Here is a 13,364-nt window from a genome sequence, read left to right as displayed (position 1 = left end):
TGGCATTAATAAAATAAGCAAGGAGTCAAACTAATCATAGTATCAGTAAACACTACGGTGAACAACATATTTTAAAATAGGTTATAAAGCACTGTAGTTGGCCTGGGTTCAGACTAGATGCGTTTTAGTCAGTGGCTGCCCTTTAAATTTTAATATCTGTACACTAAAAAAATGGAAATAAATACTGCCCCATGTAGTCGCAGAAGTTTCATCCATTAATTTCAAACTGCTATAGGTTAAAAATAAAACATCTGGGTTATAATACCCATAATAAAGGTATTCCCAGTGTTTCTTCTTAATCATTTTTTGTTTTTGAATCACATTTTGCTCTAAAAATGTCAGACTTTGTTTTCAGAACGAAGCTTTATTTAAACAAAACTTTTTAACAGCATCTTCCTAATGACTGGAAGGTTACATACAACTACTTTTCAATACCAAAACCACAAAAAAAAAGAAGAAGAAAAGAAACACGTTTAGTGGGAAGGAATGGGAAAACAGTAGATGGTTTAATATAAATAATACTATCACTGAAGAATTAATTAAGAGTATAGTTATTTTAGTCTGATATTTTTATTTTGAATTAATCGATGTTGCCGCTCAGTAGTAGCAAACAAATGGACACGACCGATATGAAACAGTGCCTCTTTATTCTTTTCCGCACTCACTTGAAAATGCATATTTACATGGCATGCCACATCAATACAAGAACTTACTATTGACACAATCGATAAACATGGGGAATCTGCTCTGGGAGTTCACAGCAGGGGAGCGCGGGGAGAGTTAGTGCCATGAACAACCAAACAAGATAAGAGAAATGAAGCTTCACCTTTATAACCAGGCTAAAGAAAAAATAGTTCCTCTGTAAATCTATTTTTGAAGACCTAAAAAGTGTCCGAGCTCACGTGTTTTCTGAACAGTTTGTCTTCTTCGGCGTGGATGTGGCCGAACCGGACTATAAGCGTCGACGCTGCGAAACCCACGAGACTTGTTCCGACTCCAGGATGGACTGCAGATGATTGTACATTTATGGCAGGTAAAAGGTATACAACGTTGTCCGACTGCTGGAGGGGGCAAAGCTTGACCGCTCCATCAGATGTCCAGTAAATAAAAAAATAAACACAACAACCCAAAGTCTTCTAAGATAGTGTCCTTATCCAAGGTAATAATCCGAATGTGATGCCTTTATGAGAGTGGGAGGGGAAAAAAAGAGATTAAATAAAAAGCAAAAGAAATAAAAAAATAAAATAAGAACAACTCCTCGGTACACCAGCTGGTTTGGAGCTAATGCAAGAACAACAGTTATTTAAACATGTTTCTTCCGACAGTGATCCTTGTTGCATTTGTTCCATCAGTAATTCCTCTGTTTGGATGAACACACATTCTCCTGGACTCACTCATTCACATTCACACACACACACACACACACCCACCCACGCTATCTCTCGCTCACTCAAACACACATACGCTTTCTCAGAAAAACCTATAGCACATGCAATGTGGTTTCGGCGCGAGGGGCTGCCCCGTCAGATCAGGCCCCTCCTCTTCTTGTAGTCCTCCAGGTTGAGGGAGCGGCGAGGAGCACCGTCCTTCACCGGCAGCGCGTTGGAGCTCACAGAGAGAGATTTCGCTTCTGCAGGAAGACAGGACAGTGTGTCGGCTTACGAGCTAGTGTTTTGGCAAAAGAACTCTTCCGAGTTCGACCACGAACGAAATCGTGTTCGTCGGGATTTTTGGCGAAAGACTCGAGACGCCGACGGAGGTTCGGCTTCCACTTGTATGCCAACTCGAGCTGCAGCCAAAGATCAGTTTGGCAAATCGATTAATCTATCGATTTTTCTGATGAGTGATCAACTAATCGGATAAACAAAGTGAAACCTTCTACTGATTTTTCATTTAATCTCAAGTCTTTTCTATACAATATGCATTAAAAGATGCAAACAAAGAAAGGACTAGATTAATTTTTTTTAAATGAGAAAATTAACATTTTATTCCCTAAGCTGCAATAACGTTTGTAGCCAATGACGCGTCTGCAGCTAACAACAAAACATAATTCAAACATAATTCTAACCAAACTCTACAGCTCGATCTTTTCAGTGTTGGGCTAATCTGTTGATAATTTTCTGAATTAACAGATTAATAATTGAATAGCAAAAAGTGCTTAATAGGGCTCATGCCACTTGAAGAGGTCTGGTAGAACATATTTATAGTCAAAGGGTTTTTGTTTGTCTGAAATGCAAAATATATATATATATATATATATATATATATATATATATATATATATTGTACAGTTCTAGCTTAATTACACCTCTGAGTGTGTTGCTCTTTCAGCAAATGGCCTTTTTTTTATTTTTTAGATTAGTCGCTTCAGTTAGAGACTAATCGATTACTAAATTAGTTGACAATTATTTCAATCACGATTAATCACAATTAATCCGATTAATCATTTCAGCCAACCCTAAGCCCACAGCAAGAGTTGCAATGGAATGGTTCGGATTGAAGTATATTTATGTGTTGGAATGGTCCAGTCAAAGTCCCGACGTTACTACAATTAACAATATCTGTCGAGACTTTAAAAGGAGAATAATGTTCGTGCCAAGACGTGAAAAACTGGTAGAGACATTCACCCAAAAGACTAACTGGAGGTTTTACAAAGCAGATCGCTGCTCTTTAAACCGAGCTCCTAAAATCACGATAAAAATACAACCTGAAAGGCTTTGACCCTCAACACAAACCATGAATAGCAGAAACCATCTCACCTGCATTAGGGACCTGCAGGTCAATCTTAACATCAAAATCGTGAACTTTAAACAAGTCTTCTGAGAGGTCAGTGGTTGGTTTGGGGACATCTTTGTCTTTAGGGTTTGCTGGGCCCTGCAGCAAAATGAGCAAAGATAAAGATAGAGGTCAAGGCTAAGATGTTTGGCTCAGCTTGGCAGGTTCTGATGGCTTCCTACTAATTATTATAACATGACTAGAACATCATAAGAATTCTCCAAACAACAACAACAACAACAAAAAATGGGATGCTGTGTTTTGAAAACAAAAACAAAAAAAATGCTAATCAGCTGAATTCCTTTTGGATTAAAGGATAAAACCGTTGAACAAGTCTCACTTAAAGTCATCAAACTTAAAATGCAATCAAATTTCCTCAAGAGAAAAGGAAAAGAAATCATTTCTAGTTCTCCTTACCACCTTGTTCTTCTCTGTGCTAGAGGGATCTACACCTCCCGACCCCGAGCCATACTTTTGGTTCAGGTGAGCAAGAATAGCTGCATGGACCGACGGATCCCTGGCCTGAAGAAGCAAAGGAAAGAAAAAAAGAAAAAGTCAGTTCCAGAAATTAATGGGAAGCAAAAAGCTTGTTTTAAAGACAAGCTACACGTCTCTGGGACTTAGCTACCCCAGCAGATAGCTTAACCAATCAACCAGGAAAGATTAGCTTGTTGTATTACCATTGGTCATTTATATAAAAAAAGGGACAGAACAGCAAAATCTTATATGTATCATCAAAAAATATCTTAACTGTATTGCTCTAACACACACTCGTCATTTTTATTAGTCAGATCAAGAGGGCTTAGATAGAAATATGAGGCGAAATATCAAAGACAGTGAGTTCTATTATAGAAATCGTACATTTGACACCATGGTGGGTTTGCACTGCCTTCGAGTGAAGGGGTCCATTTGTTGGTTTTTGGAATTCTGCCCTTCAGCCTGAAAGAAAAAAAAAAAAAAAAAAGGGGGAATTAAACTTTAATAGTTGAAACATATTTTCTCCTGAACCATGTAAAATGCTTCAAACGTTCGGTACAGCAGCATTAAGCACTAAAGCAGCGGTTCCCAAAGATTTTCCTCTGGGGCCCCCAGTGGTTCCCAAAGATTTTCTTCTGGGGCCCCCCCCATGGATTACAATAAAATCCACCACAAAAAAGAAAAAAAACGTAGCATTTAATGCTACCTTGAACTCAATTGGTTTCAGTCCTACCCATTCTTACTGTCACACTTTAGACCTCATGCTGACAATATGGTATAAAGAAACAACAATACTTCCTCATAACCCTGTGCTATGTGACCATTTTCTAATAAAGTTTGAGTTTATTTTGACTGAGTATTCCAAACCTAAGAAAAAATTTCGATAAAGTAGATATTTGTCAGACAGTGCTGCAAAAACTTTAAAAGTCTCTGTTCCGGAAACGTCCCATTAGTGGATGAAACCGCAATAAATGCTGGACGCTTACCACAAGTGCTTTCTCAGACTCAACGATGTTCCAGCTTCTGTTCCTCTGGTTAATGTAGCTGGAGGACAGAAAACAGGTTAGTTTGTAATGTGGATTGAATATTTATCGCCTTTGGCTTAATAAGACTTAAGTTTTCTGTTGCTTTCACTTAAAAGAGTGGAAAAAAAGACATCTAACGACAGAAAACATGGTCATGTAAGGTGGACTGTTTAGTGTTTAAAAAGACAATCTTGGAAATCTTTGTTAACTTTTTTCTGTCACGTTTTAATTAATTGTAATTTTACCTGATAGCTGAAATGTTCTTGGTCCTCTGTCTGTCAAGTGCTTCAGCTCTCTCCTCGAGCTCATTCAGCTCATCCTGGATAGTTTTTACTTTCTCGCCGTCACCATTTTCTTCTGCCATAGCCTTCAGTTAAAAAAAAAAAGGAAAAAAAGTCAAAGGTAACTGTGAAGATAAGAATTAAGAGTTAAAAGTTGCACATGATTATATCTAATTTTACGCCACCTTGTCTTTAAGTAGCTGTGTTTTCTTCATGGCATAATTAGGCGGTGCTTTCCGGAACCTGTCCTTCTCCTTGACGATCTGTGGAGAGAAAAGCGAGGTGGGTGTTTCAGTCCGCTGCAGGAGACGCCAAACGAACGTCCGTCAGCGCCGGTGGACACTGACTCACATCCTCAATGTCTTTATCGTTGAACTTGTAATTCATAGCTTCTTTGATTGACTGTTCCTTCTTGGTGATTTCATCAAGAGTTGGCACCTGCATCCCAGCGACTATCATCTGCAAGACAAACAAAAAAAACATATTAAGGGTCTCGTTTCTTTCATCCATTTCCACAAATTAGCTCGTTTAATTTTCCAAAAGTGCTTACCGCCTCCTTCCATTTCATGAATTCACTTTCTGTGAACTCTTGATTTGATACAAACTCAAGTCTGAAAACCCGCGTGTCGGCCCCATGCCTAGAGGAGATTGACAACGACAAGCATAAAGCACGAAAACAGAATAACAAGGTTTATCAAACGTCTCAAATGAAATGCCTCGCAGAAATCTTCCTAGCTGCACATTTGTATCCCATTACAGCCACAAACCTCAGTGAATTTTATTGTGATTCTGTTTATTCCACACTAAATTGGCAGGCAAATGGAAGCAAAGGTAGAAATATGAACGCAAAAAATAGAAATAAAAGACGGTACAGTAAGGGGAAATTTACAGAGTAGGAATAAACACCTGATGAAAAACAGCAAAATCTGGTTAAAAGAAATGTGCACCCGAGTAGGATCATTTAAAAAAATTAACTAAATGTACATGAATATTTCTGCATAAAATTGCATAATTGTGCACTGGAAAAATATAGGTTAACAAGTTTCAATTTATTTATTTTATTTTTACAAATGACAATATAAAAATGTGGTAACTCAGAGGGAGCTGCACAGACTTACCTCTCAGGTCTTAATAGGACAATTTCAATTATGAACCATAAATGTGGTTTAGAAGAAAACAATTGCTGAAATTAAGACATAAGAACTCCTGTTTGCAATTTACAGCAGAAATCCCTGAATAGAAATACACGTTAAACTTTGACGTTTTGTGCATGTAAAATGTTTGGACAACCATCATTCAACCCACTTAGGTTTGTTGTTCTAACATGACAAAATCTGAAAGAGCTTCATCAGTATGAAGCCTTTTGCAAACTGCTGCTTCTGTTTTTTTTAATATCTTCCAAAATTTTTACCTCAACTGTAATCCCTTGTTTGTCCGCGTTGATCCAAGTTGATAAACTTTTGTCGTTTCTACTACGTCCACGATTTCAGCAACCTTTAGACATTTAGAGAGGGACAGAACGCACATAAAAAAATTTTAAAAAACTTTGCTTCAGAAAAAGAACTTTGAATTAAAAATAAAGCTGCACATTGGTGCCCAGTGGAAGAGCGACCAAAGCGAAGAGCTCACCCTGTAGACCGGTTTGCTGCTGCTGTTCCCGATCCCTATCCTCACGAAGCAGCCGGTCACCGTCTTCGCAAAGAAGGGCATGTGGCACCAGCGCTCCAGCTTGTGTCTGGACAGTCGGACCCGGTTGAGCTCCTCGGGGAGGGAGACGGGCTGCGACTTCGGCGGCGTCTCCTCTTTCCTGGTGAACAAGGAGAACAAGTTTGAGAATCCGCGCGAAGGCACCGAGGGACGAGCGTCTCGCTCCGAAAACACTCACTCGTCTTCGTCGAAAGACGACGAGCGTGAGCTCCGGTCGCTTTTGACCGACGATTTGTTGTCGTCCTCCTCCTCCTCCTCCTCGTCGTCGGAGTAGACCTCGCTCGTCTTGAGGGGCTCTCGTTTAGCCAGCAGTTCAGCTGTGGAGGCGGTGGCCGTTTATCGCATCGTTTGTCATTTATTGTGATACATTTCTTACTGTGATAAGAATTTAGATTTATCGTGATATAATTAATTCCAATTCATGTTTAAGACTTTCCGTATTGCTGGGATTGTCAGTTTTGTCATTTTCTGCACTGCTTGTTCAATGAGAGCATCAATAAATATCACAAAATATCAATAACTTTGAAAAAAAATGGTTAAATCACACTTTTGTAATTGACTGGTGTCCTAAAGAAGTGCATTACACATTGGTATGTTTTTCAAGAGTATTTGTGTTTGTGTCATAGAGTAACAGCAACAGGGTTACCTAAAAAAAATTTGTAATGAATAGTTTCTTATGGTCACTTGTATCGTTATCACAACAGCACCACAAAATATGATTTAAAAAAAAATTCAGTTCACATCGCCCAGACACGGTAACGAGGTCAGAATTTACCGCTAAAAAAAAATGAGAAGTCCTCAGCGGCCTCAGATCAAACTCACCCGTTTTGTTTTTCTTCTTCTCACGTTCAGCTTTCAGTTCCTCCATGGCTTGGGACTTCTTGTCCAGTTTTTCATCGCGTTTGGATCGCCTTTCCTTGTTATGTGACATGGACACCTGGACAGGAGCGTAAAACACAAATAAAAATAAAAACACCGATGTTGGTACAATTTTTTTTCTTACCCCCCAATTAGTTTCCGTAAAACAAACAAAAGAGGATCATACGCTACTTAGTTTTAGCATCACCCATAAAAGTAGAACCTAAAGGAGGTCTGTTTGTTATTATTAATCTGGACCCACCACCAGAGTGTCTTGAACCTGAGATTGTTTCCGTTTTTCTTGCTCTTCCTCCTGCTTCTTTTTCTTCTCCTCTTTCTCCTTCTTCTTTGCCGTCTTCAGCTTCTTCTTAATTTCGAACCTTTGAAGCAAAGAATCAGCTGAAATCAGAACATTTTGAGCAGCAACACGGAAATGCTCCACACGCCTCGCTTCGTGTTTCGACGCAGGATCACCGACCGTCTCCGCAGCACCTCTCTCTTCTCGATCCTGTTGAACAGCTCCTGCTCCCTCTCCTTCTCGGTCATCTGCTCCAGGCGCGCCCGGTCCTCGGCGTCGCCCATCAAGTCGTCGTCGTAGCCGTCCTTGAACACCTCGTCTTCGGAGGAGTCCGAGTCGGAGCTGGAGGACGAGCTGTTGCTTTCTGTATCTGAAACCTCGCCTACAAGAAAAGGAAAAAGGGAGAACACGTCATCAAGTCGTTATTCTGACTTTTTGGTTTAGCCTGCGGGGGAAAATATATATATATACATATAGCACCTCAGTTCGTTCAGATTTAACGAATGAATCCTATGACTTTGTGCTGTATGATGTTTCATGTCGTAAATCGCTGATTTTTTTTAACCTGATTTGTGTCGAAACGACCCAGAGTTGGTCTCAATCAGCCCTTTTTGTTTGAAGGACATCTTTGTTTACAGAGTCTTCATAAATAACTGTTATTTGTTGATTCTGTTGTTTTATTTATTTTGGTTTTTTTTTTTTAAATATCTTCCAGTTCCAGTGTTAAATGTTTATTAGAAGTTCAAGTTTACGGATCTTTGAGAATGTTTTGTTTCGCATTATTATGCTATTACCGTCATATTACTGGAAAATGGTCTCAAAACAACAACATTACCATTTATCGCAATAACTTCGGGGACAATTTATCGTCCGGCAAAATTTGTTACCATGACGATCCCATTTGCAGGCTCTTGGTAATGCAGGAACTGTGTTTCTGAGTTAAAATCATTGCTATACGGGGCGTGCTGTGGTGGCGCAGGGGGTTAGCGCGACCCACGTTTGAAGGCCTTGAGTCCTCGACGCGGCCGTCGCGGGTTCGACTCCCAGACCCGACAATATTTGCCGCATGTCTTCCCCCCTCTCCTTCCCCGTTTCCTGTCAGCCTACTGTCATATAAGGGACACTAGAGGCCACAAAAAGACCCCCTGGAGGGGTAAAAATAAAAAATCATTGCTATATTTAAGCAAAGAAGAGAAAATGTACTTTGCCGTTTGTTTTTGTATCGTTTTCAAAAACGATAACATTTGTATCGCTTTTCATAAGAAATCAAAGGCAGCAAAGTGACCAAATCTCAAAGCGTAGCATCTCTCGTCTGAATTTCATTCTGTTTTACAAGAGAGTCGATGCGCCGGTGCTGCACGCCGCCAGGGAGAAAGGAGATGAAACAGTGAGTCATGTAATCCCAGCCACCTGAAATACCAGGGTGACATGTAATCTGGAGTTCACCAGAAATGTTCTGTGTTTTCTTAAAACCTCGGGACGTTCTGTGTGGGTAAATTTTCTAAAATGCAGAGTCCTACCCTCCTCGGGAGCGGAGCTGTCCGCCGAGCTGTCTCCATCGGAGCTGCCGGACGCCGTGGCCTTGTTGACCTTCTTTTTAGTGGCGCTCTTCTTTTCAGAGCCTTTCCCCGCCTTAACCTTCTTTTTGCCCTTGGTGCCGCCCACGGTCCACTAAGACGCAGAAAGAAAAAAAAAAAAACAAGTCTCACTTTAAGGTGTTTCATATTTTCACAGCTGGAAGCGACCGGGTTCTGGTCCATTCCGTCGGGTCCGGTTGCCTTACCTCATCGTCGCTGTCGGACGTCTCGGAGTCTGTGGACGCTGCTGGTTTGTTTACAGGCTCTTCATGCTCGCCTGAGTCCACCCTCTTCCTCTTCGCCAAGGACAACAGCTCCTGAAGGGAAAACGCAGAGGACAGCTGCTTATGTTGTACACAAGAACTTGATGCGATTAAAAAAAAAAAAAATACAAACAGGAGTGAGAGCAAGATGGTAAAAATAGTAAAAATGTCAGTCGTTAATGAATACTGGAGAATACGCAAGCTTAACGGAACACGTTTTTTAAATACTTTTGTCTTTATTAAATCTTGAGTCATAATAAAATTTCAAGAACTTTTTCTAAATTTGCAATTTAATTCAACATTTAGCTAAAAGGACAAAGGTAGATAATAGAGTTGAAGCGATTAATTGGATGAATCGACTACTGAAACAATCGTCCACTAATTTAGTAACTGAGTAATCGCTAACTAGTGTGTAGTTTCAAAATAGGTCATTTGCTTAATAAACAACATATGCAAAGCAATAATTAAGAAAAATGTGTACAAAAAATGCATAGATTTTGCATTTAAGATAACAAAAAAGGTTTTTGTGTGTAAATATTTTCTATACACAACTCCTCACGTGGCACTTTTAGCTTCACCTGGTTCAAAATCAATTTAAAGAAATCCAATTATTCATCAAAAAAAATGAACAGATTATTCCCACACTGTGTTAATGTTAAGCAGGAAGAGCTGAGCTTTTCGCATGTGGATGTTAGAAATTATTGCTTTTATCTGCAGATTCATCCTTTGGTAAAGAAGATTAAGAGTTGGCTAAATTAATGCCATTATTGAATTCAGAGAATAAATCAATAACAGCAATAATTCAACTCCTCCATTTATAAACAGAATTGAATTATTTTATTTCTAATATTGTATTAAAAGAAAGGCTTAAATAAAAAATCTGCAGCATTAATTGTCATCGTCGTTAATCCGACACAAGTTCAGAATAGATAGACCGATGCAGCAGGAGTTAGATACATGTCCTTTTTTTCTGATTTTGAAACCAAATCTACAGCAGAAATAACTTCTTAGCGAAATCAGGCGAACTCTACAGCACACTGATGAACGAAAAAGTGATATTGCAATTTCAGCCAATCGAGTGACGTGAAAAAATCCAGAAATTTTGAAAAGATGTTCAAGTTAACCTGCACCGATCTGACCTCTTGTTATGAATGCTACAAGTATGGTTTTTGTTATTCTTATTGTTAAGGCCGCAGAAAATTAGTAAATAGTTTTGACTACGTCAGCTGCGATGCATGCCTATTTTCTTCTTTTTTGTCTTCCTCACCTGTGTTTCCATCGCTGTGACCTTTAGCCTTTAGCATTAGGATCAATGTCGGTGTCCAGTGTGAGCATCTGCTGCCATGAGGCTCAGTCAACCTGGCTAAATATTACGCTAGCAGGTAAAATCTAAGTTCAAAACACCTGGAATATGTTAGCCAACGATTATCGCTCTCTAAACTGTCCTTTGTGATCTGAATGTTGCACAAACCGATATTCCATTTGCGTTATATTAGCAATAATTGTGCAGCCTCTATTCACAATATCTGCCACAAAACTTTTAACATAAATGAAAAATTTGAATACTTAAAAGCCAGAAAGGCCAGCATTTAAGTTGAAATTTGCTTTTATTTACATTATAGATAATAGTTTGATCAACTACATTTTTACTCGTACTGTTTCAGTTTTTTTTTTATTCTAATCAAAAATGTTTTTGACTTTTCTAAGTTGACCATTTTACAGGTTATATACTTTTGTCTATCAATTTTTTTTAATCAAACAATTTTTTCTCGTATTTCCTCATTAAATAGTTACTCAGTTCTTCCTACAGTTGTTTGACTTAATTTTTTTCAATTTATTCACTTTAATATTTCCTTTTTTTTTTTACCACCATAAAGCACTTTGTGTTACACTTTACAAAAAAAACGATAATTTATAAAATGTTTCACTGATAATAGCTCGATTATCACAAATATGGCAACGTTGCCGATACCATTTATTTATCGTCGTTTTAATAGATACAATAGTAGCGTTCGGGTGTTTTTATAGAATAAAATGAGCACAAGAAGCTGAGATTAACTAGTTAATCTGTTAAACTGGCCATGTTGACTTTCTTTCGGGAGAAAATAAATGTCGAAATGTGATACCTCTGCTGATCGTACTCTCTATGTATGAGCAAATGCATCTATTTTAAAGTGAATAAATACATTACAAAAAAGTATTTGCATACAAGTTTTGTACAGCAGAAAGCTCAAAGCTTATTAAACAGGTAGAATGGGTTTGGATGTGACCAACCCTGCATCACTGCCCACGCACAAATAAATTCTGTTTTTGCTGCCAGTCGCTGTCAATTATTTATAGTTGGATGCTGACTTGGCTCTACAGACAACAGATAGATCTGTCAAATTGTTTCATACAGTGTCTGTTGGACAGAATCCAATATGTTATTCATCTGTGCATAGCCAGTTAATGTTTTTAAGTATTTATCTATAACAAAAATCAGACAATTTAATATGAAGGCATGTTTGGTTAGCCGGTGAAAGGTAAGATTTCTATACACAATGAATAATTTTTATTTCAACTTCCAAATTTAACTACAAAAGTTACTATTTTTCAAAAAAGGAAAGCAAATGTGCCCATTATATGAAGGATGAACATTCTTTATCACTGTTCTCATCTTCAGGCTTAATAAAACTCCCATAAACTGACATTTATTTCAACCACTAAAACAGAGAAGTAGAACTTTTTTTGTTGTGTATGGGGTTTTCTTTTTTTATATACATATTTCACGAGAACATCTAACTTTTTTTTTTTTTTTTTAGAAATTAACATTTCTTTGTGCACACTGACAAACTTTCATAGATATTGATGTACATTGAGGGGGAGAAAAATCACAGTAGGATTTCAGGTTTCAATGTGCTCTAGCTGTATTCTTCTTTTACTCACATGCCTACTGGTCAAATGTAAGTTATTGGACCAATTCTACATCTGGTTTTCTATGATAGGAAATGTTGCTAACATTCCTATTCCTGCTGTGAGTCAGTCATGTAGAAAGCGAGTGTGTGGAGAAACTTGGCCGACTAAAACCTGACCGGGCTTTTTACGCGAGTTCTCTGTTTTTTTTTTGTTGTTTTTTTTTTAAGGAATACACACGGTAATTTTAGGGATTTTCAGCATGAACGTGCAGCTCTCGGCGCTGTCACGTTCGGCTGCCAGAGCTTGTTTATCAACATCACCGAAATAGAACTTCAGCTCCGAGCCCATGACGTCATACAGCAGCTAGGGCTCACGCTAAACCAAAGCAAGCTCTACATAACAGATTCAATTTGAACATTTTCCACGTTCCCCCTCCAGTCTGTAAACACGCAAACATCCCACTCGTCCGCGCGCAGACACAGACGGGCAGCCAAAGACTGGAAACCATTACGAAGGTGTATGGCGCGGTAACACAAGACTGCATGATTACTAGCATTATGCAAACATTGCTAGACTGGACAGGCTGCTTCTAAGACGCACAAGAGCCCAAAGCACTTTCTACTTGATGATATATGGTGTACATACACAGTAGGGACGAGCTTAGCATTATGTTACGCAAAAGTGAGACAGGCCCACTATCAGCTTGTTCAAGCGAGGCCAAACGCAGCGTAACCCATTAGCGTCCGCTAGCTTCGTCCCAAATTGTTGACTACTTAAGAGAGCCCACCATTGGGGGCAATTTAAGGAGAAAAAACGGGACCTACCTGATCTAAATTGTCATCACTAGCACTGTCTTCTGAGTCAGAGTCAATCACGTTTCGAACTTTCCGCTTCTTAACATTCACCATGATTTGCTACGCGGCTAACCTGCTAGCTGCGCCTGTGTCGTCAAAGCGGTTGCGATTAGCCGCTGATGCTACTTGTCTTCTTGGTTCAAAGGCAGGACGGAGCATGCGCGCACAATGGCTTTACAACCAACAACTTGTATATATTGGAAAGAATTAAGGAAATAACACAAAATGTGTAATTTTACTATATTCATTTCCTATTCTGGAAGCTTTAAAAAATATATTTGTAATAGAAAAAAAGCACACGGACAAAAGGACACTGAGAACAGAGAGGGGAACTAAAGGTTAGTGAGTGCGCCA

The 13,364-nt window shown here is 38.9% G+C and overlaps 1 protein-coding gene across 4 annotated transcripts; it reads right to left on the bottom strand.

Annotated features, from left to right (window-relative positions):
* Positions 1 to 626: 626 nt before the first annotated feature.
* rtf1 (RTF1 homolog, Paf1/RNA polymerase II complex component) lies at positions 627 to 13,336 on the bottom strand. 4 transcript variants are annotated; one of them, XM_032547841.1, is made up of 18 exons: positions 12,981 to 13,336; positions 9,205 to 9,315; positions 8,942 to 9,092; positions 7,602 to 7,803; positions 7,386 to 7,503; positions 7,088 to 7,202; positions 6,444 to 6,582; positions 6,188 to 6,365; positions 5,970 to 6,052; positions 5,109 to 5,196; positions 4,910 to 5,017; positions 4,744 to 4,821; positions 4,523 to 4,644; positions 4,239 to 4,296; positions 3,637 to 3,714; positions 3,196 to 3,297; positions 2,760 to 2,874; positions 627 to 1,630 (listed from the first exon to the last, which is right to left on the bottom strand). In XM_032547841.1, exons 1-18 carry the CDS (start codon positions 13,062 to 13,064, stop codon positions 1,524 to 1,526), a joined length of 2,037 nt encoding a protein of 678 aa, XP_032403732.1. In that variant the 5' UTR covers positions 13,065 to 13,336; the 3' UTR covers positions 627 to 1,523. The 4 variants fall into 4 exon arrangements, with proteins under 4 accessions (XP_032403732.1, XP_032403733.1, XP_032403730.1 ...); XM_032547842.1 differs by having other exon boundaries at positions 3,193 to 3,297; positions 7,404 to 7,503; XM_032547839.1 differs by having other exon boundaries at positions 3,193 to 3,297; positions 12,981 to 13,335.
* Positions 13,337 to 13,364: the final 28 nt, after the last annotated feature.

This window comes from Xiphophorus hellerii, chromosome 19 (assembly GCF_003331165.1).
Source record: "Xiphophorus hellerii strain 12219 chromosome 19, Xiphophorus_hellerii-4.1, whole genome shotgun sequence".
NCBI classification, from domain to species: Eukaryota; Metazoa; Chordata; class Actinopteri; order Cyprinodontiformes; family Poeciliidae; genus Xiphophorus; species Xiphophorus hellerii.
The sequence above is the reverse complement of the archived record's forward strand: the minus strand, read 5'-3'. Positions and strand labels throughout refer to the sequence as shown.